Here is a 26,753-nt window from a genome sequence, read left to right on the forward strand (position 1 = left end):
GATGGCTGTTCCCTGCATCGTGTTACCGGACGCTGACTTGTTACATGCCCCAAATAGAAATGATGGCTCAAGTGCACATCTGAACATTTGGAAGGATTTGAGGGGGTGTTTTGTTGACTCATAATTGCACACGCTGTGAACTGCGAGCGATAAGAGCCCACACAGGTTGTCCTTGTTTTATAAGGGCCACCTCAATACAAAAGGTAAAAACTTTATGCGGAAATGTGCTCGTTTTTTAATTATTTGGGACATTTGAACTAAAATAGGGTGCAAAACGGCACAACTAAATAGGAAATAGCTCTCTTGTCACACTGTTTTCTACTATTTTTGGTGGGTGGGGGGTGGGGTTGCTGCGTCAAAGGCACCCCATGACATATGCGCACTTGCTTATGAAGTTCTTTATAAAAGTAAAGTAGGCCTTCTGTGGTAAATAAATGCAGACGCAAAGCTCTCCCTACTGGTAAAAAGAAAGCAATGCAGGAGTGTGTTGTGTATGAAGAGCATGTGGTTGCTCTGGAACCGTTTGTTGTTGTCTTTTCAGGCCCCCCACTCAAGTATTCTGCATAGTTTGATTAATTTAATTAAGTCAGTGGACGCGTCAGGACACGAATTGCTGCGAGCGAGGGCTTCACTCAGCTGTCGTGTTCGTTACACTGTTTGTTGTACACTTTTAATGCCAATTCGTTTGAAAGTTTGCAAAAAAAAATTTGGATTTAAAAAAAACGTTCAAGTTGGACGTCGAATTAGTTGCTGCCGCACTTTGTGGACCGCGGATGATGACCAACAGCTGCAGATCTGCTTTGTCTTCCAAAATCCTTCACGTCGAATTCCTCCTATATGTGGTTGACGTTTAAACCCCATGTCCACGTCACGATTTTCACGTTTAAGCTTCCACTGATAGTTAAGTTAAACTGTGATCTCGAGAAGATTTGCGGTTTGAGTTGACGTGTCGAATTTGCTTTTTAATTCATTATTTGGGTGTGTAAAGTGCAACAAACAGTGTAAGCGAGGCGATGGGAAAGCAACGAGTTGTGATTTCACTTCATCATTCAATCATTCATAGCAGTAATGTTTTTAGCTGTCAAATAGGCAGTTGGCCGTGAACGGAGATAAAGTAGCGCCTTCATATTATTTGTTTGTTGCTGCCTTGTTAAATGGCCGCACGTGTACGTAATGGATGCAAAATGCTCTTGCGTCTTCCTCTTCACTGGGTTTGCTCGGGCACTGCTTTCGGGCACATTTCCAATCAGCCAAGGTCAATCCGAGAAAAAAAATAATTGTCAATGTTTAGTGGGTCAATATTGAAGCTTGTGAAAATGTGCGATATTTTCTTTGTTAATGTGTCAACTTTTCACCCGTGCAAAAACTTTTCTCCCCAATTTATCGAAAGGCTTTCCACTGACGTCTCAGCACTCCTCTTTAACTTGAACTTGTGCAACATAACTTGACGTGCATGTGTCACTTTGCTAACTATATTTCGTTTTTCCTGCTCGCACGCCTTTCTTTTTTCTTCCTCCGCAGCAATCACGTCATCTCCTAAATATACGCTCAGCGATCACTGCCATACTTTTTTTCCTCCTGCGTGATTGTGTCCAAATTGTCAGTATTTCGCCTTCCAGCAATAAAAGAAAAACCCTGAAAAGAAAACAGCGCTGACTGCGGGGGAACCTTGAGACATCCGATTGTAAAAGCTTTTGCGGGACTTGAACAATGGCAAGGCCGTTGCATGCTCACGACTAAGTTTGACTTTGAGACTGACCAAATGTGTTTATGGTGGCCTGTCTCCACGTCTCAAAGGTCAGTGAGCTTCACGGTGCCCTTCGCAGAGAACTTGTGTCACATGGGCGCAGAGCACCCCCTCCCCTGATTCCAACGCTCTTTATGGCGTGGAGTTGGCAAGAAAAAAAAACAGCAAGAAAAATACAACACACTGTTGTTCTTGCCCAACTGTGTGTGCGTGCGTGTAGGTACGTGAGTGTGTGTGTGTGTGTGTGTGTGTGTGTGTGTGCGCGCGTGTGTATGCGTGTGTGTGCACGTGTGTGTGCATGTGTGCGAGTCTATACGTGTGCACAGCTTAAATTGTCCTGAAAAGAAAGCAGTTCATCTCACTTGTCTCCTTTCCAAACTGTCATCTATTGATTTGGACATTATGTTAGATGACTTGTCTCTATATTCCCGAGATGTTCTCTCTAATTCTTACTCTCTTTTTTTAATGTCCGTTTCATTGCGGCCTCGTACACTACCTGTCAGAAAAGCGAGTCTCTCTAATAGACTCAAAAATAACTTTTAAATTGATCCAAATTGCGTTTTAAGAAAGATTGACCAATCGATTTCATACTGTTCTCATTTTATATTAAGTCAATCACTGTTAAAAAAACAACAAACCAAAAAAAAACAGCAATCAATATGCGTCAATTTGAAACGTTTTGCAAATTATAAATTGAAGGTCAACGACTATGTAGCAAAGAGCAATAAAAACGTTGTGAATGGCTTTTACATATGGATCACACGCTAAACGAATTTACCAGACAAGGCTTTATGCACTATTCAAGGTATATTTTTGATGAGCAAATTTATCAAGCATGCAGCTAAATAATCATAACTATATATACTGTTAAAAAGTTAATAAAAGCAGGAACATTTGAAAAGACATCTATATATTGCCAGATCCTTCAAAAATACTAACTTATATTTTTATTAAATAAACTAAACGTAATATTACAGTTGTTAGTAAAATTCAACAAATGGTTCAATTTATTCCCTGGTAATTCTGAAAAAAAATGTCTTATGTGAGCTATCTAAATACTAATTATTTATCATTAACTCGTAGGTCAATAATACAAACGCTAAGTTTATAGGTGTTATCTTTTATTATTTTTTAAAAAAAAATATGAATATGTATATCTGTGTGTGGGAGTGGGGTGAAAACTTGTTTAAGCCATTTGCACATCTTTAGATAATTAATCTGTTTGTCTATGTCCTTGGCAACAATTGAGCCGAATGAAATTCCATCGCATTCAGAGGAATTTAATATTGAAGTTGAAAGTAAGAATATAAATAAAGCAACTAATTGGAAGCGGTGTGGGTGCAATAGTTACTCATCTTTCACGTTGGGGAATTTGAAATTTGGATAAGTTAATGCTCAAGAAATAAATCACGTTAACTTTTTTTATTCTAATATTTAGACGCCATGTGGATAAACCCTGAAAATGTTTTGTTTAAATCTATATTTGAAAACGAAGTTTGTCTACTGTCTCCTTCAAAAATGCTACGACCCATGAATTTTAAACATTTAATTACAAGTTCACTAGCATAGTTTGCCACTATTGTTTATATATCATTATCCGTGATCTTTACATTCATTTGGACAATTAGCTAAATAATGCTTAAAAAAACACCAGCTTTAAAGTACATGTAGATTTAGCGTCAGACAAGTCTTTCCCTAACGCCTATAATTCAAAATGAACATAATGAGACCAATCTTTGCTCCTTGAAATTGTGTTTAAAAGAGCATTTCAATGGACACCCCCAAAAATAAAACATTCCACATACTTGGCCTTTTTGCACGTGACGAGCAATAATGTCATCCTTCATCATAATAAAAATAAATAATAAAAAAGTAACCAGGTGATTATGAAAGCTTTATGGTAGAGAAAATCCCCCACCCACCCCCCAACACCCGTCCCTTATCTTTTGGGCTTGTGTCGTCTGCGCCACTGAGGATTCACGCGTGCTGCATTCACGGGGCGCTCCGTAAAAAAGCAAACAAGGCTCTTCAGTGTGGCTTCAAAGTGCTCGCAGCCGGGTTTAACTGGCCGACTTACATCCAATTAAACTTATCTAGGCCATGAGGGGACAGTAACGTGATTACACGGGCTTTCCCCATGCAACAGAGAGCCCGGCCCACAGAGTGCAGCCATTGTGTGCACGGGCTTGCTCTCCTTTTGACAGACTTTCAGAGGCAGTCTCAAATGCAGCTTTATATTTCATCGAGGGGGGCTGGCAGTACAGATCGCGTGTACATTCCACGCATGCAGCCGTCCTTGAAAGCAGCGCTGCGTTGGTTGACGACGCCGTGTATACTCGCTCGCTCTTTTCAGCCAAAAGCTCGCTACTCATCTCGCTCCAAAGTCGGACATTTTTGTGCAAAAGGCAGCGAGCGTCAGTCAGGCTGTCCAGGGTCCTACTGCGAGCGGAATATCAACTGCTGGGAGTCAGCCATGCGAGGAAATAAACACATGATAAAGCTCATTCTTTGGTAATCTGCTGCACGCACCAGCGCGGCGATGGGCAGCCTTAAAACCCCCACTAGACAAATATTTCCCAGTGATGGACGTTTGCTGCTTGCATTTTGACACATTATGACAAACGCCCCGATGTAAATGCTGCGAAGGGCCCATTGGCCGCGCGGGCTTTAAACGCTTTCTGTCGTGCTGGGAAGTCATCTGAAGTGCTTTCGACACATTTCAACTTACAGTCAAAGATTTTTTTCTTCTTCTTTTTTAATGCATTTATTAGCACACGAGGTATATTCATAAATAGGTGCATCCCCAAAACAAATGGCTTCAAAATAACTTCATATTGCAATGGTTAAATTATGAACTTGTTCTACTAGACAACGATTTGGTGCAAAATACTTTTTAAAATACGTACTTACTTAGAGGTGCATTATTTCGTGCTGTAACATCTGCGAAAATTGAAATTTTGAAATGTAGATATGCAAATCATAAATATTCATATTATTAATATCAGTCTGCCCACCCAATCTGGCAATTGTTTGTTCCAAAATCATTTTCCGAGTCAACTGTTTTCTTTCATAACTTTCACCCAAAAAAATGATTTATCCTTGCTTTCCCTTTTGTGTGCCTATTCAAATGAAGAGAAAATAAATTTATCAATACTCTAGATATAATTTAACCCCTATAAATAGCCATATTATTCGTTGACTGTCAAAAGCTCTGTTTTAACTGAACGTTCTTATTTAAGAGATAGTATAAGCAAAACGGGGGAGTGGATTAGCTTTGAATTGCGCCACATTATAGGGTAAATAGTAACTAATACTAGCTGTGGGTGTTTAGTTGAGATGTGCGTCGAATATCTTGTGATTTGACATCCAAATTCCCCCCATTCTCAGCCTTTATGGTTTTGGTAGAACAAAAGAATTTAGTGTTACTACAGCCATTGGCCAGTTTTATGGTAGACGTATTGAGGCGATTTTTAGTGGTCAAATTCAAGTGCTGTGTCTGGACAGCTGTCTGCTTTCTTTGTACTTGAATGCATCATGTGAGACCACCTTTTGTCAGTAATGGTAGTAAACAAGCTAATGCCATTGCCACGTTTTTTTCTTCTTCTTCCAAACACGCAGTTATGCTGACTAAACCCCGGTGTGGACTGTGTTGTTTTACGCAAAAGTACATGTTTTGTGATATCAGAATATTGGGCAATAATTCAAAAGTCTACTGTAGGATTTAGGAAGTGTCCAATAATCATAAACAATGGACCATTATATTAATCCCACCGTGTGATTGTATCTGTTAGTCTATAAAGAGTCAAAGACGGCCCTCAGCAGTACAATTAAAAGTTTACAGCGAGGCAGGAAAGAACAAACAAACGCATCTTTTCAAACCACTCGTTAATTTATTTTCAAAAACATAACAAGAAAACAAGCACGCCCCCCGCTGCTTAATGTCGACATTCTGCTGCAAAAATAAAAAAATAAAATAAAACATGATCACATACGCATCAGATGGGATTTATTTACTTTAACAGGCAAATGTCGAAATCACAAATAGTGTTTTATCCCCAAAGTGCTCATGACGACGTCAAAAAGACATTTAGACCATGCGAGTGATTACGCATTCCTTCCTTGGCAACATATTTTTATACTAAAAGTGTCACGAGTTTTGACTGCATTGGCGCTTACCTGTAAATAATACAATTAGCAGGCGCAATAATAATGCTGAAATTCCAAAAAAAAATAAAAAAGAAGAAAAAAAGATCAAATCTGACGCCACTTCGAATTGCTGTTTGCGTGAGGAGACATGGTGTGCTTCACTGTTCGTACTTTCTGCAACGACTTTTGTGTTTCCCCTTCGGATTCAAAGGCAAACCACATCTGAATCCATTGTACTGAAAACACATTTGTGCACAGGAAAAAAAACATTATTTGTGTTTAACAGCACATTCGGTATATTGCGGGAAGCCCACAAGTGTAGAATCCCTGTAAAATATAAGGGGTGGGGGGCATATGCTGCAAATGCTGCCACCTGCATGTGTTGAATAATACTTGAAGTGCAACAGGCTCGTGACCGAAATAAAACAAAAATCAAAAGACGTCAGGACGGCATTGACAGGTCAGCGTCAGTGTTCTTATTCGTGCTCACAACTTGCACGGGACGGCACCACCCACCTGCATGAAAAAAAGAAGAATATCAATAACAAAAAAAAGTTATCGAGCAGGACTGAGGATATTTATTATGGTATGGAATTGTTTTTGGACTACTACTGGCCACTCTGACATGCTTACAGCCACTTTCCAACGGCATATTTTATGTTAGTGTGTGTAAATGTCAGTGTCAATAATGCTGTGGATAAAATGTAATGTGGAGGAAATGTTACAGGAGATGACCGTGGTCCTTCTATGTAATAATAAAAAAAAAGAATATAATCAATTATATTAATAAGAAGAATAATTGTAATAATAATAATAATGGCGCCTTACCTGTAAAACTCCGTGTTAATGTGCTTATGTCTTTTCCAAAGACATCAAGACAAGCAGCGAGTCTTTGTGCGTAATGTGAACACAAATCATACATGTGTGAGTCCTGATTTTGGTGGTTGTGTATGAAAATGATTCGTTTGAACCCCCCACCACTCCAACCTACCCCACCCCCCTCTCTCACACGCACGGAGGCACGCAGAGACGCACTTACATACACACACACACAGACAGACACACACGCATACACACCCCAACCCCCTGGATGTAACAACCCCAACCACTCCTACACATGCAACTCTTCCAAATTGATATATGACAATATCTACTTTCGATCACGTGTCCGCCAGGCGACTTAGACGGATTGCGCGTCATCTCGCCTTCCCCAAATTTTCTCTAGTGCTGCAGCTCGTATCCAAAACATCTTTATCGACGGAGCGCGAAAGATGTTTAACTCTGTGAACCTGGGCAACTTCTGCTCCCAGACGCGCAAGGACCGGACATCCGAATTTGGGGACAGGACGGGCTGCGCGTCCAATCTCTACCTCCCCAGCTGCACGTACTACGTGCCCGAGTTCTCCGCCGTGTCGTCCTTCCTTCCACAGGCCCCGTCCCGTCAGATCAGCTACCCGTACTCCACCAACCTCTCCCAAGTACAGCCGGTCCGGGAAGTGTCCTACGGCTTGGACCCGGCCAGCAAATGGCACCACCGGAGCAATTACGCGTCTTGCTACTCGACGGGAGACGAGCTGGTGCATAGAGACTGCCTTCCGCCTTCCACCATGACAGAAATGCTCATGAAGAACGAGAGCGCGTACAGCCACCACCACGCACATCACCACCACCACCACCACCCGGGCTCCAATCACCCCTCGGCCGGCTTCTACTCCGGCGTGCACGGCAAGAACAGCGTCCTTCCGCAGGGCTTCGATCGCTTCTTCGAGACTGCGTACTGCAGCGGTACAGACAATCAGACGGACACTTGTTTACAAAAAGCCGAGGGGGGGAAGTTGCAGAGCGGCGGCGGTGGTGGTGGCGGCGGCGGCGGTGGTGGTGGTGTCGTTGCGGCTGGAGACCCCCAGCAACAGCAGCAACAGCAACAGCAGCAGCAACAGCAGCAGTCGGGCTCGGCAGCGTCGGAGCAGGACAAAGAACCGGAAGATGACGACGCCGACGCTGACGCTGACGCCGAGGACGAGCACGCCAACTCGGGATCCTGCACGTCGTCCTCCGCGGCCACCAAGGAAGGCGCCGGCATCAAGAGCAGCCACTCCAGTAGGTATACTAGCTGTAAAATGGGGGAAGAGGTTAAGGGGGCTAGCCCGCTGTTTTGTCGCTCTCATTTTATGTGGACTTTTATAAGCATTCAAAAGGATTTTATTATAACCCCACAAAAGCTCTTTCTCGCAATGAGAAGAATTTTTACGACGCTCGAGCGCTTCAAAAAAATGTTATACACACTTCGTGCTGGGCCAGTCTGTGATTTTGATTTTTTATTAAGAGGCTTCCACTATTGTGACAAATGGTCACTTTGATCGTGAACTTGCATTGGGCGTTTTAAAGGGATTTTCTTTTCTTTCTTTCTCGCTTCTTGTCGTGCCCACCGAACGTGTGTAAAAGCCAATTGGGCAGAACATTGCTGTTGGCGTCTGCTGAAAAGTCTTTTTAAAAAACACTGCATGGCTTTTGGCCGCCCATGCGTGTCCATGCTGCGCACACATGCATGTGTTCTGATCCAACAGAACCTTCTTGCTCCGTGGCAGTTTTATAGGAGGAAATGGGGATTAGCTGCCTTGATAAAAATCGGTGTTTGCAAGTTAACACAAGAGTAAATTAAAAACAACTATACTCTATTCTTCTATGATGACCCCTCCCCAACAACAACAACAACAACAACAAGCTGTGGCCTTGTTGCTCACTGTCTCATTTGAAGTGTTTACCACACCTCAAAAATGTATTCAATGTTCCCCAGTCAGCTCTTTCATTAACAAAAAAATATATAGGTCCACGGAGGAGTGCAAAGGCCATCACAAATGTGGCCAAATGAATTTCAGCACGAGTGCCAAGAGTGTGTAAATTGTGAGTTGGGCTCCAGAGGAATGTGAGGGCACATCATGCAGCGAAATGCTTTTTCTTGTCGTCAATTCAGGACAGATAAACACGTGCTTAGCTCCTGTCATTTGCTGTTATTTCCTCCAAACAGTTGAGATATTTTTCGACCCTTTTTCTGGTTAATTACAGCGCATCAGCACAGTCACTCGATGCCATTTTATAGAAAAGTGTGTGCGCGCGTGTGTGTATCTAGTCATCTTATATGTCATATTTTCATTTTCTGTTTAATTTTCCGTTTCTACACCATTTCCAAAATTAACTTGTCCTCTTTTGCAGGCACTCCCCGCACACGGAAGAAAAGGTGTCCCTATTCCAAGTTCCAAATTCGAGAACTGGAGCGAGAGTTTTTCTTTAATGTTTATATTAACAAGGAGAAACGTCTGCAACTCTCCCGCATGTTAAACCTCACCGACCGCCAAGTGAAAATTTGGTTTCAAAATAGACGAATGAAAGAAAAGAAGCTGAGCAGGGATCGCCTGCAGTATTTCTCCGGGAATCCCTTGTTGTGAGCACCCGGCGAGCAACGTCACAATCTCGGTCAGTGCATGCGGAGAGGCCCGTGTGCGTTTCTGCAAACGTCAAACAATTGTAAAGTGGGCTTCAAAGGCACCCTCTTACGGGGATCCCACGCTGTATCACCAACAGTGCAATGTGGACTTTATTTTTTTAAAGGCCTGCATGAGGTTAAAACAAACAAAAAACAAAACAAAAACAAAAAACAATTTGCCATTTTCTTATAACGTGCGGGTGGCGGTGTATTTCTAGCTGGTTCTCAGAAAAAGGCCTATAATAATTAAAAAAAAATCACCTATGCTGTTCTTGAATATGTCTCATTTATGTTTATTCCAAATGTCCACGTAGACTTATTTGTTTTAAAGATGTAATAGTTTGAATCGCTTTTGCGTGGGCAACTCTTTCATGCATCTGGTCCATGTATATAGCATATCATAGTTATTTCTCGGCCAGAGTGTATATATATAAGCCTAATATTTTCAAGCTGCAATGACAAATGTGACGTCCAATCTGTGAAATGATACACGCACAAACACATACACACACATACACACACACACACACACACACACACACACACTCACACTCACACACACTCACACACACACACTTGTAAATACGGTTTAAAGTCTCCATCTCCCTGCTGCTATTCTCACTACACTGCCCCGTTGTCCTTTAACAGCTTTAACACAATACTCGTTAAATTATTTGGTGCTTTGGATTCCACAGATGGGGCGGAGGACACTGTCGACTTGTGTATCATTAATATAATAAATAAAATCAAAGCATATAGGCAAAATATGGCGACTTTTTTGTGCTTCTTGTGGCTTCGTTTGCAGAGTGTACTTGAAATAGCATTTGAATGTTTACAACACCCGAATGAGCTGCATTCATAAGATCGGAACACACGAACGCCTTTGAGTGCTCGCCGTGTGTGCGCCGTTTTGTAGAGTTTTTCGGCTATTTTGGAAGTCGGGCTTTAAAGGGGCAAAGCTGCTTTCAAGCAAAACTGGAGAGAGACACAGAGTGCAATGATAACCTCTTTTAGTGCCCACTAAATGGAATCCCACTCTTGTTGTCCAGTCTAGACACCGCCATAAAGACAGAGGCACTAAATGGCTATTTTTTTCTCTTAATTGCACCTTCTGTTCTGGCCGAAAAGGCGTTCTTTTCCGCAGTAAATAGTAAACATGCAAGGCTGCGAGTCCGAGGGGAGGGTGGGGGACATTTGCCGAGAGCTTTCAACATGAACTCGGACTGTGCATGTCCGCATACCCGCAAAACACCTTCCTTTTAGTGGAAAGTGACGAGCGGAAAACCAATCTTCCCGCAATATGCTACCATATCCTTTACATTTCCGAAATGTTTGTTTAAGCATAATGTGTTTAAGAAAAATAATCATTTCTCCTCTTATGTCTTATGAATATTTTTCTTGTACACCCTAACATATTTTATAATGAAATCTATCTTTGAACTTCAATAATGTCAAGGCCTTCACCTTTAACCCGCTGCAATAAAGTGGAATCAAGACCCCTCCTCCCCTACCCGAACCCCCCAGACACACACACACACTCACACACACAGCCCGGATGTGTGTGTATATGTGTGTGAGGGTGGGGGGTGCAATGAGAATGAGTGGGAAACGAACGTGGAATGTGTGAGGGCTTCAACTTTGACCCCCGGCGTTAAAAACTACAGCAGGTAACTTGGCCTGCATTCGGGCGTCTCGCCGTAAATACCCTCGATTGTATTCGTAACATGTAGACTTTCTCTGCTACACACAGCAGTCATGTTTAATGTTTGTCTACCAGACATGGCTTAAAACACACATCACAGCAGGAGTCGGTGTGTGTGTGTGTGTGCTGCCCGTGTTTGATTGCTGCTGTAACAATCTGTTATATTATCTGTATCTTGCATGCACGGTTAAGTGTTTAATTCTGCATGAATACGACTCACTTTTGGTTAACAGTGGTCAAGCTTTGTATTATCCGGGGGCGGGGCTTGTTTTGTCCATGTGACTTAACTACGTCCTGGTGACTTTTTTTTCTCTCAATCAAGATTACCCCTGCATGATATACTCAGACTGGGAAGGATGGGGGTAGTGTGACAAAAGCACACACCAACAGAGATCAAGGCTGCAGGAGACCCCTTCCGACGTCCCCTCCCCACCCGACCGGCCACTCCCACCAACCTTGGCCCTGGATCATTTGTTGATCCTGCCAGTGTTGCCTCCATTTGCCACACGGGGGCAAAGCACCCCCTTGACGTTCCCTCCCCCTTCTCTCTTGCTCTCTGTTTTCTTTCCTCCGCGGGATGTTGGTCATGTTTCCTGATGCGGACGGTGACATCAGAGTAGAGCAAAAAGACTCCTCACTTGGACTTTCCGCCCTGTGAAATGCTGGAATGTGCCAATATGTGTGTGTGTGTGTGTGTGTGTGTGTGTGTGTGTGTGTGTGTATGTGTGTGTGTGTGTGTGTGATCTCGCGTGTTGTGATGGGAGCCAAATGAGTATGGGTTTTATGTAGGAAATTAAACCTTTAAAGTTGAAAACTACATGGAAGTACAACAGAACAGCGGGACCCACCAGTGTCCAGTAAACAAAATGTTAACATACACAAAACTCCACAATTTCCTTTCAGTTTATGTGCTGAGCTGAAGATAATATACATTTTTCATTTCGTTAGGAATTAAATATAGCTATTAAACGCCATCACATGAAGGTAACTCAGATACCCTGGCATGTATTGAACAAATTATAAACATTTATGATATATCTTGTAAACTGTTTCGTAATATCTCAAAATAATGAGTGAAACTAAAAAAATAAGGCATGTTGCGTCAGTCTGCACTCAACACATTGACAAATTGAATTAACAAATATGTTTATCGAAAAAGACGCTCCTGGGACGTTTTTAAATATTTGAACTAACAAACCAAATTCGTTTTGCTATTTTGACAACAAATTCCAATTGTATTTTCATGCTTTTGACGCAAGCTGAACACAATTTGAGTATATTCGATGTACTTGTGTAGTAATGAATGTGAGCTTTAAAATTTGACAGCAAATAATATAAAATAAAATTTATACAACTTCAACTATAAAGCACTGTTTTTTTACCGTTTGCAAATATTTGGGGAATGGAAGGGGAAAAATCCCCAGTATAACATCTGCGTTTTCTCAATGCTGGTCTTTAAATGAAATATATTTGTTTAATTGTATTCCTTTAGCAAATACTAATGAAAGTGTTATTGACTATTGAGTGCTTTTATACTGGTGTGTACTGCTCCAATCCCAGCACCTAGCCGGTTCTATGGGGCAATAAAACAGTTCGACGCAATAAAAGCAGCTCCATCTTATTGCTGCACAAATAACCCCTCAAAACCCATTGGTTTACATTCAGTCAAATTGTGGGTTTCTCCTCGCTGATAATTCTAATTCGTTCAGACGTCTTCTCGGTTTTTAGGGGTGCATTCGACAGATTTGTCACATTTAATAACGAGCCCTCGCTCTCCTTTGGCGGCGGTTGTCATTCTAGGTTTTAATTAAGAACCTACATGATTCTGGTGCCGTAAATTGTAGCTTTTTTCAGCCATGAAAAGTACACACAGCACAAACTTACTCGCATCTAATTGGGAGGATATTTAGAGAGGCTGCCAGCGACAAATTTGTGGCATCGCCCCTTTAGTTCCTGATTTGTGCAAGCAAACGTATATCTCACACACGCGCGCTGGCAACACACGCATACACACACACGCATCAACGTGGACTACATACAGACAGACGAGCCGCACCTTGTCCTGCATGTCTTAACAGCCTTACCGTTTGTCATATAATGACGGCCTGCGGCTTGTGCAGCAATTGGACGCAAATAAAGTTCAAAGTTGGAGTTCCGACATGCCAATAAGTAGCCGTTCAAACTTGGGCAGTGTCAGGACTTATGTGAGTAAGGAGGCCAGTAATGATGTCAGTCACTTGACGCAACACCCTCCTTCCATTAAAAAATAAATAAATTTAAAAAAGCAGTACATTATTTGATTATTACATAAATAATATTTTGATAGGTTCTAAAATTAGAGAATACAGATTTTTGGCTTGTCTTGGACCTGTGGTTTTGCTACACACACACTAACACATCATATTAGGTCTAATATATATATATATATATATATATATATATATATATATATATATATATATATATATATGTGTGTATATATATATATATATATATAATATGGGATTTTAGAACTGCTTTAGACATTATTTTTAAGCCTATTCTGATTCATAGGAACAATACAAACAATTCTCTGCACTGGCCCTAATGTTACACATCACTCTAGTTAATGTATGTACATCTAGATATAATTCAAAGTCCCTAAACATGAATACGTGTATCCGTGAGTCTGTGTGTGGATATGTATTGTGTGTTTAGGGCATATGGAGGTGTTTGCAGTAGACGTGTTTGACATAACTGTTGCCTTTAAAACATTTTGAAATCAAATATAGATGTAGGGGGTGGTGTCCTCTAAAACACATGGATACGATTGAGTGTGTGGAGTCTCTCAAGTGAAGCTCAAGTGTGAAGCAACACACAACTTGACCGTCATGTGTTACATTCCAGATTCAGTTTTTTTAATGTATCCTTTCCCATTTTGCCCACCCTCTTCTTTTTAGCTTGTTACAGCACGAAGGCAAGTGTGTGAAAGTAATGTGCCCCCCGCGAGTTCGTGCGCATGCGCGCGCGTGTGTGTGTACGTGTGTTTGGGGGTAATTTTGTCTGAACTCAAATAAGGTCTGTGCTTCTGATTAGTTCCAACTTTCCTACTAGAAGATTAAATACACGTACAGAATTATTTAACGTCTGTATTTCTTACCCAGAGCTCCATATTCACATTTGACGTGGCTCCAATTCAGTGTCAACAATTAAAAAAAAGAATACCGAACGAGTTGTCTATATCTGCATGGCGTCGTCAATTTTTATGATTTTAATGATAGAGACAACTCGTTTAAATGATTCCCATCTCTGGAATGTTTGCATTTAAATTGCGCCGAACCTTATTAACAAACCTCGATTCGATTTGAACTGTACAGCGAAACTATTTAACTGGCAAACAATTATTGAAAGATGGCGTTTACACATCGTCAGTGGGTGCAAATGCAATCCTAGACGGGGAGCCTTGTTTTCGCTGCATGTGTCACGTTGACACCACATTGTTTAACATGCTGGACTCATATGAACGGATTAAACCAAGCAGCAGGGTATCCAAATTGAAGCCACCGCACTCGTGTTTGCACATGCATACCACAAGTAAATGTTCCTCAATTGGACTCACACAAAAGAGCGAGAGAGAGAGAAAAAATTGGGCACTTGAACACCATTGACTGAAATTTCTGCAACGACTCAATTGAAAGGAACGACAGAAACAGTGACAGTGTTTTTTTCTTCTCCATGTATTTATTTCAAAGTCACAGATTAAAACCCCCAACAACGTTTAGTATATAATCACCCCCAAATTGAAAGCACATTGCTCATGAAAAATAATACGAGGGTACATCATCGTGGCCCAATTATTCAATGTGTTCTGTGAATTATTCATGAGCTAGTTAACACTTGTGTGTGTTAACAAATAAACGACAACCATGTTATTACGTGTTGTACTTTGCTCACCCATTTTCACAACAGTAATTATTGAATACTTGAAAAAAAGAAAAAAAATATCACACCAGGAAATAGAATTTTACCTTGGTTGTAAAAAGGACCTTGTGGATTAAATTAGTAATTTTGAAATAGCTAATAGTGGTAGGTTAGAGAAGCATTCGAACTGCTTGCTTGTTTACTCGATACTAGTATCCGCCTTCCTGAAAATTGGAATCAAGCCTAGGTAACCGTAAGGAAATCGAATGTATAGTTCTAACTTGGTCTTGTTTATGTGGACATATTTTAAAAATAACCCCCTGCGTTGAGGTGGCATGTATTCCCTCCTTGAAATCGAATCTTACCTCAATATATTGTCGACAAAACAAACTGTCATGACCGATCAATTCAACTCCATCACCGTGTTTCCGGTACCGCTGCCCTTTCAAAGGACCAAGGACGAACAACGCTCAATGTTTTGAACTTGAATGGACAGAAATGGCCGCAAATATTGTCAAAGACATGTAGGCAGGCTAAAGAGCCTTTGTTTGGCAGGCTGTGGCCTCACCGTCGCGACCGCCGTCTGGCCACTGGGTGTCGCTCTTGCTCCACCGAAGACCACTCACCCTTCCCAACTTGACCGCGTTGACGTCACGTTAGTCTGGAGCATCAAGGCCACTTCCACGCCGCTATTGGTCTGAAAATCACATGATCAGGTCTCCTAGCATCCATAATGATGTTCCTGATATATTTTTTGGCGCCCCCCTCCACCCCAAAAGATGTCAGCATCCTACTGTCCTTGTTCTCTCGGAAAAATCCACAAGCGGGGCTAAAAAATGTCATGTCCCAATAGTAACTTCCTGATGGATTCCTTGATGGGCGGATCGTCCTCATATCGGAGTGACACTTACTCCGGTGGGCCCGGGATGTTCACCCACGCCACCCCGGACTACGGCTACTCCGGTGCGGCGAGAAGCGCGCTGCACGCCAAGACGACCCCGTCTGCGCTCTCCAAGGCGGCGGCGGAAGAACAACTCCCCGCCGGGGACCTCCCGCTCGGCGGCTTCCACGACGGGCCCTACCTGCCCGCCCAGATGGCCGCCTGGAGCCCGGGCACCAAGTCCGTGGGGGATTCGCAACCTGTTGCCCCGTGTTTACAAGCGTGCGACGTCAAAGAGGAGTCGTTTTGTGGCCGCTATCCGGATGACAGCAATCAGAGCAAGGACACCGCGGAGCCGGCCGTCTACATCCGGCTGGGGGACAATAGCGGAGGCGGCCCCCAAGCGAGCGCTTCCTTCCAGGTGTACGAAGGAGAGAAGCGGCATCGGCCGCCCTCGGGCTTCTCGCTCGCCCGCTTGGGCGCGGCAGAACAGAGCCCCGGCCGCCAAGCGAGCCAGGTGAATGATGAGGGTCCGAGCAGGAAACACAAGGCCAAGAGTGACAGCTGCTCGGATGACTCGGATGGCGAATTCAAAGGTACACCCACATTTCCCTTGGATTGCACCCCTATAACGATTAAGTGCGTAGATAGATAGCCCAGTAATGCAGACTTGAGCCTTTTCACAGCAGCAGCAGCCTGGGGCATTAACGCCTTTGCATTCATGTGACAACGTGAGAGGAGCATTTATCGTGACATAAACACACACTACACACACACGCACGCACACGTACACTGTCACTCTTTCACTATACTTTAAAAGTGTCATCGTCTATTCACGATTTTCAATTGTGTTGTCACCATGTATTAAATGTGGCATTTTTATTGTGATTATCTAAAGGAAAAAATACCACCGTGCATGCTTAGGTTTGTTTATAAGACGAAAAATACTCATCTGCGGCCAATCGTTTGCAGGAAGCCTCCTGGGAGATTTATTCAATTCACGGTTTGACACTGCGGCCACAACGAGTTACATTGCTGTCTCACACTATAATTTCGTCCTTGTGGTAACAGGACGAACGAAAAAAAATCACTCGTCCAAATATTTTCTCTTCGCGAAGCTTGTGTTTATTTTTTCACTTTTCACTGTTGATTGAAATTGATATTTCTCGTACAACTGTGTGTGTGTGTTTGCGTTTCTGTCTGCTTGTGTGTTAAATGTTTTGGTGGCTATAGTGTTCAAAGCAGTAATTATTTTTAACCACTGTGGTGTGTGTGTTTAAATGTGTGTGTATAGGCACATAATTGTTAGCGAGCTCCTGTCAAGCATATCTCCTATTTTGGGGGATATCTCGTTTTACCAGCCCCACATTTGTTTTATTTTGCTCTTTAGAAGGCAGCAGCCTCGCACAACACTGTTGGCTCTTGTGCACCAAAGTCATAAACCTTAATAGGAGTCTGAGGTCCAACACCGACAGTAAAATAAGCACAATAAGGGCGCTTACGTGCCTCGTCGTAATTTCATCCAATTACACTCAAAACAGAATCATTGTAGCAGGAAGTATGTTCGCTGGTCAAAATAAGAACCCATCCCCAGGTACAGCTGCATTTAATTAGCATTAATATTATTATTGATTCAGATTTTCTCCTTTTCAGCCACCCCTGGGACTCAATAAACACAACAACAAAGGTAGAATCACTAGTAAATATAATAATATTGTTATATACACCTCCCCACAAAATATTTTTTACCCCAGAGGTTATGATGTTTGTTATAGGACAAGATTTTAAAAATAATTTCTACTTAAATCTTTAAAACAAAATGGAGAAGGCTTTTGTTTACCATAGAAAACCTAGTGAACCTTTGATCTCATTCTACATAGATGGCTATAGTTTGGATTGATATTCTTTATTAAGACCGTGAAAAGGGTGAAAGTAAAGACAGCGTGACCCATTCAATTCCAGCTGAATTCAATACATAATCCTAAAGGATTTTCTTTACCAATTAGTTGTGATGACAAACAGGCGAATTCATGGCAGTACGTACTCATGCTTGACGGTTTGACAACCACAAAATGATGTTTTTATTTTTTTAACCTCTCAGCTTGATTTATTTAAAGAATCCACATTAATTGGAATGAAAAATGTATTTGTACGTGTTTCAAACGTCTTCGGGGCTTTTTTGATTGTTTATAAATACCTGTAACGATTTTTTTAAAATGCCATTTGCGAGTAAGTTGTGTTGACAGACAAAATATGAGCGTCTGACTAAGACTTATGTCATGCATATTTTACAACCAAAACCTTATATATTTTTTATTTGTTCCTGGGTAACATTTTCAACAAACTCAATATATCTATATATGTATGTATATATATATATATATATATATATATATATATATATATATATATATATATACATATACATATAATTGATATGTTCAAATATGTCTCCTATGTTTGTCAGGCTATTAAATTTCAATCAAAATAACCATTCAGAAAACAATACGAACGTAATCGTAATTCCAATAGGCCATGGAATATAAAGTGTGTCAGTGTGTGTGTGTGTGTGTGTGTGTATGTAATGTATAAATGTATGTATACGTGTGTGTGCGTTTCTCTATTCATGTTTACATTCATCGGAAATTTTATATATGCATAATGTCAGACAGAGATTGAACCAGAGTGGACTGACTGTGGACATTTATCTCCACTCGGAACAGATCCTTCCGCTGAAAAGACAACCGGAAGTTGGCTGAAAGCCAAAAGCGGCCGGAAGAAGCGTTGCCCTTACACCAAGCACCAGACACTGGAGCTGGAGAAGGAGTTCTTGTTCAACATGTATTTGTCTCGCGAGCGCCGCCTGGAGATCAGCCGGAGTATCAACCTGACCGACAGACAGGTCAAGATCTGGTTCCAGAACAGACGCATGAAGCTCAAGAAGCTCAGCAGGGAGAACCGCCATAGGGAACATGGCGCCGTATATCACTACATCTAGAGAAACATGCAAGCGCGCACACACACGCACATGAACACACACGCACCCACAAGTACAATCCAATTCAATTCATCTTGACACACACACAAGAGGCGTGCCTTAGGAGAAACTTTTTCCAAGCACTCAATGACTCACTCATGAATTTGAAAATGAAAAAAAAAACAGCAAGAAAAATGATTTTGGTTGAAAGAGATGCCGACGAGCTGCGTGACGTCATGGCACAAAGCACGTCGAAATTACACGCCGAGGATCAACGGGAAGCAACTTGTTCTTGAAAAAAGGAAGAAAGAGAGGAAAAGAAAAAGAAAGCGAGCACATCAGGCCACTTTTAATCGAAGCGAGAGACCATACCCTTGATTTAAATATTATCCAGGTGACCACAATAAGTCAAGGACATAAAAATCTAATGTCAGCTTCGCCCCGGAAAGCGTTGGGGGTGGATTTTATGATGTGCAAATATAATGTGCCGCAGCAGTAAAGATGCGCTTAAAAAGGTGCGCGGAGGAGGGCGAAGCTCCACGAGGCTCACTCCAATGCTGCAAAGTGCAAGAGACACACTTGGAGGATGCAGACATGCACTCTAAAGAAAGATGGAAGCTAAAGATAGAGGATAGATAGATGGATGGATGAACGGACGGATGGGGGAGAGGCGGAGGGGGCCACGTCTGCACGCCAAGAAACGCACGTGGAATGGAGCAAGTCAAGGTAGGATTTTTTTTCTTCCCTGTCTTCATTTTCATGCTAAATGTTTTCATTTCCTGTTTTGGGCTGAGTGCGATTCATCTCTCAGCGGGTGTTCGACATTTGACAGCTGTGTAGATGTGCACGCCTGGTGTGTATCTCTGTGTTGATACTTTACGATGATGGACTTGCTGAGTCTCATATTTAGCGCACATGCATGCATGCTTGGCTGGCTCAAAAACGAAGGGTGCTGGTGTGTGTATGCCTTGGATTATTTTGGCGCAACGAAAAAAGAAATAAAGTGGCAAAGTGTGTGTGTGTGTGTGTGTGTGTGTGTGTGTGTGTGTGTGTGTGTGTGTGTGTGTGTGTGTGTGCGACGTACATATTAGGCATTTTTTTTGGTTGCTATTCCTTCCTTTGTCTTTCAGCCGCTGGCTTTCTTTTTCGTTCCCCTCGTGGATTTCCCCCTTTTATCACGCAGCTGAAGCGTGGTTTAGGTAGTTTCATGTTGTTGGGGTTATTATGGCTTTCTGACTCGGCAACAAGAAACTGCCTTGATTACGTCAGTTCGTCTTCATCAAGGGCACAATTCCATCCGAATGTCCTCTCAAAGGTCGACACAAATGTTCAAGAAGAAGGTCTAAGGGGCTTTAATGTGTGTTTGGCGTTTGTGTGGGTTTTCTACCTTCCTCAACTCGAGTTGTAAATAAAAGGACTCGTGTATGGAGACGGAAGCGCGAGTGGAAGTGGATGCACGCTCGGATGAACAGACAGGGAAAAAAATCAATATGTCTGAGGCTTCCAATTGAAGGTGCTGGATGCTTGATGGAAGCCAAACAATACTGACAGGAAAGCACGTCTGTGTAATTGCAATATTTACGTCGAGCCTTTTTTTAGCTTGGTGTGGTCGTGGCTGTGATTTTGTCTTTAAATGTCTTTCTCTTAAAATTCATTTGGTATATTTTAATACGAACATGTGGCAACGTCATTTAATTCTAAAGGTTAGTCGATTGTCCAGAATTATGAGAACACATACAACATAAGGTGATATATTTTTTGTGGTTTCTTTTCAAGTAACAATTTAAAAAATATAATGAAACGGTTTATTTAATTATGAAAAGCGAATAACATTGAAATAACTCTATTTAAGATATATTTCATCATGCATTCACTCATCAGGCCAAGTTGAATGGCCTAAATTTTGCATTTAAAAATATCAGTACAAAACAGTCATGTTACGAATCGCAATCATTTTTCATCAGAAAAGAAAGCAAAAAAACAAACTTGTATAACGAATATGTCACAATGAAAGTACACTTCACATGCTGTGTCCTAATCAATTTGATGACAGCTTTCTATTTACTACAAAATCTGTGTCATTTCTCTAAAAAAGCAGACAATCTCTTGACTCTTCAGGCTGAATGTTCTCACGAATTCAAGTCATGTGCATGGCCCGCTTGTTGTCACTCTTCTTATCCTGTGATTGCCCTTAGATAAGTGAATCCATGTGGACGTGTTCCTTAAGATAAGGGAACGAGTGTTGTGTTGTTGCTGTTGTTGTTGTTGATAGTTTGTTGTGTGGTTGCCCCATGTCACTCGCCCCCTAAGTCTCCCTCCCACCCCCACACCCCCATCTATCCTAAAAGTTTCCAGTGACAAACTGGCAGGCAGGCAGGGGAACAGTCTGGAATCCAAAGTCACTTTCATTCAGTGCTGTGAATGGCAGTCTTCTTGTGGAATGTATCAGTGACAAAGACTTTTACAGCGCCGCAAACAGTTCCCCCTAAAACCATATAAACATAAACCCATTCTTTTCACTTTGTAGTGGCTCGCAGGAAGTCAAGCCCTCGGACGCTCACTTCCTTTTTGGGACACTTAAGCAGAGGTGTGACGGGTAGACATTGCAAGGGGGGAAATAACGTGAAAGCACTTGGAAACAAACATGGACGGATGCACATTTCACAAATTAGATTGCTATGCACGCAGTTCTATATTCATTCCTGACAATAGTTGAGCAATCCAAGGCACAAAGCAGACCCCCCCCCCCCCCTTGGTTTAGTTTGGTCATGTTCATGCTATGACAATGGAAAAAACAACAACAACAAAAAACCAAGTACGAGGGCAAAGCCTTTTATTTATGCAATTATATTATTAAAGTTATACTTTAATTACTTTTATTTTCCCATTCATCTTTTTATGGATTAGTATTTTTACAACGTATTTTCTATATTTTTTTATTTTTACAATTCAATAAATGTATACTTAGTTTATATTTACTTTGATTTTTAAAATCACATTTCTTTTTATATATTCATAGTCTTTTTTATTTTCAATTGTATTCGTTTTTTTAAATAATTAGCTTTGGTCCTCCCTAACAAATAAAGATCTCGTCGTGCACTTGCAGGGTCTTTATTTATCTCAAATAAGGACAGAGATATCAGTTCACCACAGTGGCTGTGTCATTCTGTACGAAAAGAGCAATGCGTTCAAGTGAAAAAAATAATAATAACCTTGACCAATCTTGGAGGCTGTTGGTCAAATTTTGAATTTACCCTATTTTCCATTCTCTTTCCTTTCCTTGTCCCTAAATTTATCACATTTGTTGAATTGGTGTACACAATATTAATCAGTCTGATTCATTTCTGGTTAAATCAACTGCTTGTTTTTTACTTTAGGGATAAAATGCAATATGAGTGGATGTTTTCCATTGCTGCACTGCAGTATATTTGAATGGTATTGCAGCGTATAGCTTGAAAGTTGCAGGTAGATGTATTCATTTGATCTCGCTATTTGGTGACAAGATGGATGACAAACATGGTTGTTTGTTTGCTATCCTATGTGGAGTATGTGACTTGTGTGAGTCGACAATGTGAAATGCAAATACTGCTGCATCAGTAAGAAATATGAATATGAAATATCCTGTTGAATATTTGACACCCATGTGGAATTAAAGCAATAAATTACCAGTTAAAGATTCAAAATATTTGATTTAATTGCAAAAGGCATATCAAAAACTAAATATCGGTGGGGTATTAAAATTCAAGTGAGCGGGAAGAAAGTAATATGTCCAAAGATATATCACATGACTGGTGAACACTGGGTTTTAATGGCAGCTCCAGAATAAGCAGACGTAGACCTTCAACCTGCAGGAAAAAAAATCTTATAGAAGTGGAAAGAATTTCTAGTGAGTCCATCTGGTGAAACATTTGACTTGCTGTCTGGCCTTTAACGTTGCATGCTTGAATCTGAACTCCATAACATATGAATAGAAATATACGTACAGACAAAGGAAAATGACGTTATTTTTCCTTCCACCTCGTTATTGCTGTCACATAAAATATTTAACTTTTACTTTTAATACCATCAATATTTCAATAGTTGTCTATATTGTCGTCATTTTTCAATTGCAATAATTCTGAATGTGGCCCTGCAAAAAAATGAAAACCAGACATTGACTACGTTGAAATAAAACTTGATGAATGGACAGAAAGTATTCGATTTGTAGGCGAAAATAATACATATATAATAAATAATAATTTACTTGCATGAAAATGTAAAACAAAATGCACTTTGACGTCCATCACGGGGACCGTGCAGCAGCACGAGCAAAGCGCCCCCACCCCAAGAAAACCCCATCTTAAATCTTAAGATTAAAAGTTAAATTAAATTTAATGACGCCGTTAGTCTAATTGTAGCCCGCATTGCAGCGTGTTCTCTTACCAGCCTTGCACTGTTTATTTTTTTCCAGGTCCTGCTAAGTGACAATATATATAGCAGTATCCAATCCAAGCAGTCACATTTATTACAAAGAGCGATAGTATTCCCCTTGTGCAAGTGTTTTTAAAATCTAACCAAGCCTATGTACTTCATTTTGTAACCGCAATGTTTTCGGCCTCTGCGTGAGCGTGAGTGCGTGTATTTCACATGTGCTCAAGTATATAGTTGCGTCGGTTTTTATGTCAGGAGGGGGACTAGAATACTGGCTTATTAACGACACGTTTATGAACAATCAAATGGCCGTCGTTAAAATTTATCGACAGGCATTTAAATACGAACGGCCACTATGTGGAATATAGCCGCACTAGTGGGCTCCCTGTCAACAATGTTGAGACCCTCTTCTCCCCAGCTATCTCCCCGGACCCCCATTTTAGGCAATGTCCTTGCGTCCTCTTGAAAGCGATCTACGCAAACTTGTGCTGCAAAAATTCCTCTCGTGTCGCCATAACTGTCAACACCGCTCTCCTTGTAAAGGAATACGCAACATGCACTAATAGCTCCTAAAGAGTGGTGTTTGTGCAAAGAAACACGTTCAAGTTGCAATATTATCTACTGCAGCAGTGTCAAGCCAGAGGAGTTTCCGCCCAGACAAAGATTGATGACGACGTCAAATAGTGCCGGTCTCGCTTTCGTACGCAGTGTGCGCATGAATCTGCACTGCGACTGCACATATAGGTCCTCCATAAGCACTCCCTCGTCCGATTGGAGTCCCTAGTAAAAGCAAAGAGACCCCTCGTTTGTCGCACTCTCTTTCAGGATGAGCGCGATATGCATAAAAAGTTGTTAAATCCAATTTAAGGGGGCGCGTAGTTATCCGGCGGTAAGTGGCGCATTGATCCGCCGTACAATTTTGATGGGAGTAAATACAGTCACGTGAGGCGGGGGCAACCAATCGGAGGCAGCCGAGCTCGGAGAAATAATTACCTGCCTTGATTGTTCTATGGCCAGATAAAAAAGTACACATACAGCCCATATAATAATCGGATGCATGTAAACGAGTCGGGGAAGCTTCGACATGTCGACTACGGGGCCCATAAGTAATTATTATGTGGACTCCCTGATCAGCCATGACACCGACGACGTCCTCGCAGCGGCGGCGGCGGCGGCAGCGGCGGCGACTCGCTTCTCGGCACCCGCCTCCCACCCTTCCGGTCCGCGTCCCGCGTCTCTGGTGCCAGACTGCGGGGACTACCCGTCGTGCAGCTTCGCCGCCAAGCCGCCGGTCTTCCCCACGTCCTGGGCCCCGTCTCAGTCCTCGGTGGTCTACCATCCGTACAGCCATCAGACTCACTTGGGCGCGGACTCGCGTTACGTGCGCTCGTGGCTGGAGCCCATATCGGGCGCGGTGCCTTTCCACGGCTACCCGGGAAACGGCAGGCACTTCGGCTTGAAGCCCGACGCCTTCCCGGAGCACAGGGCCGGCGACTGCATCGGGGGCGCCGGCCGGACCTACACGGATTATCTCTACTGCTCGTCGTCGTCGGATGTGCGGGACAAAACGCTGCCGTCGCCCGAACCGGAGCTGCTGGCTCCCGGCAAACATAAAGAGGAGAAGCCTGAGCTCGACCCCAGTAAGTGCAAGCTTCTTTTACGTCAGGTTGGGCATTTTTTTGTTGTTGCTTGCAACGAATTCGTTCGTTAAGGGGAATTATACACTCGCCCCCTTTCTAGTGCAGGCTTTAGGAACTATAAAAGACAAACGCTACTGCAGGGCTAATAATACTGGGGCTATAAAAACCTCACAGGGCTGTAAACATGCACAGAACCGCACAAGCTTGTTACATTTTGCCACGGGGAAATCATATAAAGTCATCCCCTTTTTTATAACTAGTTAATTTTACATTTGTTATTATTTCCTAGCATTTTGACTTGTGGGTGAACACACTATGGTTTGTTTGGCAGTGAGTGACACTTCAGCCATTTTAGGCCCAACATGAACTCAAAAGTCAAGCTTGTTTGCACTGGATAATATTCCAGGAGCTGCAACAAATATCGCAAACTCATGCTTGGAATATACATTCACAAAACGCGAGGAACGTCACTGGGTGAGTTCCCACTTCAGTGAACTCTAGCTATACTTTATGGGCCAATAAAGCGAATAAGTGCATTGAGTATTTTACGATGGTGTTACTCGCAAGTTAAGGGGACTTAAGCAAATCAGTACATGCTTTGGTGAGCCCTTTGGAATAGACTTATATATTTAAAGGACATTATGGCCTTGCATGCAGATTCGCTCCTTCTTTTTCTACTTGTAAATAGCCTCTGTTTCAATTGCAGATAATCCGGTGGCCAATTGGATCCACGCCCGCTCCACCAGAAAGAAGCGCTGCCCTTACACCAAGTACCAGACTCTGGAACTGGAGAAGGAGTTCTTGTTCAATATGTACCTCACCAGGGACCGCCGCTATGAGGTGGCACGGGTCCTCAACCTGACCGAAAGGCAGGTTAAAATCTGGTTCCAGAATCGGCGGATGAAGATGAAGAAAATGAACAAAGAGAAGAGTGACCGCAAGGAACAATAGTCTCACGTGAAGACCCATGTAACTGTCTGAGCAGAACCACTACATGGACAGAACCCATGCAGCCAGTACCCCTCCTCTTTATATTTATCATTTGCTCATTTTTAACCCAATTTTCAAAACTGTTTGATGCTTGTTATTTTTCTACGCAAATGTTTGTGTCCTTGTAATGATAAAAAAAGACAATTCAACATTTACACTTCAAAACTTTTTGTAAGGGAAATTCTAAAAATACAATTTGGGTGTGTAATAGCACTCTGAATTGAGAGAATACTTGAAAGTATGTGTTTGACACATCCATAATTTAAGTTGTGGGTGAAGTATTTTGTACAAATCATCTGCGGTTGTCTGTCTTGTTTGTAATTTTTGTGATAGTTATTGTGTATCTCTTTTGAACTGTAATATGCTATGCCGATTTAAATGTAAAATGTAGATAGAGATCTGCAGATATAAAAACATAATCACCCAAACTAATGACTTTGTGTGTTAATTAATAATGTCATTTTATTTGTGTGTGTGTATATATATATATACATATATATATATATATATATATATATATATATATATATATATATATATATATATATTAGTATGACTTTTTGTGTGTGTATGTGGCACGTTTATGCTATTTACAACTGCTGATTGAGACATTTTAATGACACTTTTGATTTGTACTTTTTTGTTACTTTTATGCACCAAGTGCTTCCACTCACATCAAATGTGGTTGACTAGGGGTGTAGTTGCTGTAATTGTATTACTTAACAGTTGTCTCGCCGCAATTTTTTTGCCCTGCACATTCCATTTTGCGTTTCAGGGGGCAGGGCATATTTACATTTTATCTTTAAGAAATAGTGTGATATGAAGGCATAGAGAATATTACAAGAGTTTCTGTTTCTTCTCGCCTTCTAGAATCTAA

General features: G+C 41.7%; 3 protein-coding genes across 3 annotated transcripts in view; all 3 read left to right on the forward strand.

Moving 5' to 3' along the window:
• Positions 1-7,109: 7,109 nt before the first annotated feature.
• On the forward strand, positions 7,110-9,798 carry hoxc11a (homeobox C11a). The gene is made up of 2 exons (XM_077597735.1): positions 7,110-7,993; positions 9,107-9,798. The coding sequence occupies exons 1-2, from the start codon at positions 7,165-7,167 to the stop codon at positions 9,337-9,339; spliced, it is 1,062 nt and encodes a 353-aa protein (XP_077453861.1). The 5' UTR covers positions 7,110-7,164; the 3' UTR covers positions 9,340-9,798.
• A 5,969-nt stretch (positions 9,799-15,767) lies between these two features.
• Positions 15,768-26,753, forward strand: part of LOC144072096 (homeobox protein Hox-C10a-like) — a 49,793-nt gene continuing 38,807 nt past the window's right edge. Inside the window, exons 1-2 of the mRNA XM_077597548.1 lie at positions 15,768-16,455; positions 18,583-19,562. Of these exons, the coding sequence (XP_077453674.1) occupies positions 15,816-16,455; positions 18,583-18,857 (915 nt within the window). The 5' untranslated portion in view covers positions 15,768-15,815 and the 3' untranslated portion in view covers positions 18,858-19,562. The remainder of the gene's footprint in view (positions 16,456-18,582; positions 19,563-26,753) is intronic.
• On the forward strand, positions 23,967-26,304 carry hoxc9a (homeobox C9a). The gene is made up of 2 exons (XM_077594373.1): positions 23,967-24,886; positions 25,593-26,304. The coding sequence occupies exons 1-2, from the start codon at positions 24,331-24,333 to the stop codon at positions 25,835-25,837; spliced, it is 801 nt and encodes a 266-aa protein (XP_077450499.1). The 5' UTR covers positions 23,967-24,330; the 3' UTR covers positions 25,838-26,304.

This window comes from Stigmatopora argus, chromosome 1, assembly GCF_051989625.1.
Source record: "Stigmatopora argus isolate UIUO_Sarg chromosome 1, RoL_Sarg_1.0, whole genome shotgun sequence".
In the NCBI taxonomy this organism is placed as follows: Eukaryota; Metazoa; Chordata; class Actinopteri; order Syngnathiformes; family Syngnathidae; genus Stigmatopora; species Stigmatopora argus.

What these genes read in the sequence shown, in the direction of transcription:
- hoxc11a (XM_077597735.1), top strand. Translation starts at nt 7,165, where the DNA reads ATGTTTAACTCTGTGAACCTGGGCAACTTCTGCTCCCAGACGCGCAAG. An exon ending in CATCAAGAGCAGCCACTCCA is followed by an intron (nt 7,994 to 9,106) that starts GTAGGTATACTA and finishes CCTCTTTTGCAG; the next exon opens with GCACTCCCCGCACACGGAAG.
- hoxc9a (XM_077594373.1), top strand. Translation starts at nt 24,331, where the DNA reads ATGTCGACTACGGGGCCCATAAGTAATTATTATGTGGACTCCCTGATC. An exon ending in GAAGCCTGAGCTCGACCCCA is followed by an intron (nt 24,887 to 25,592) that starts GTAAGTGCAAGC and finishes TTTCAATTGCAG; the next exon opens with ATAATCCGGTGGCCAATTGG.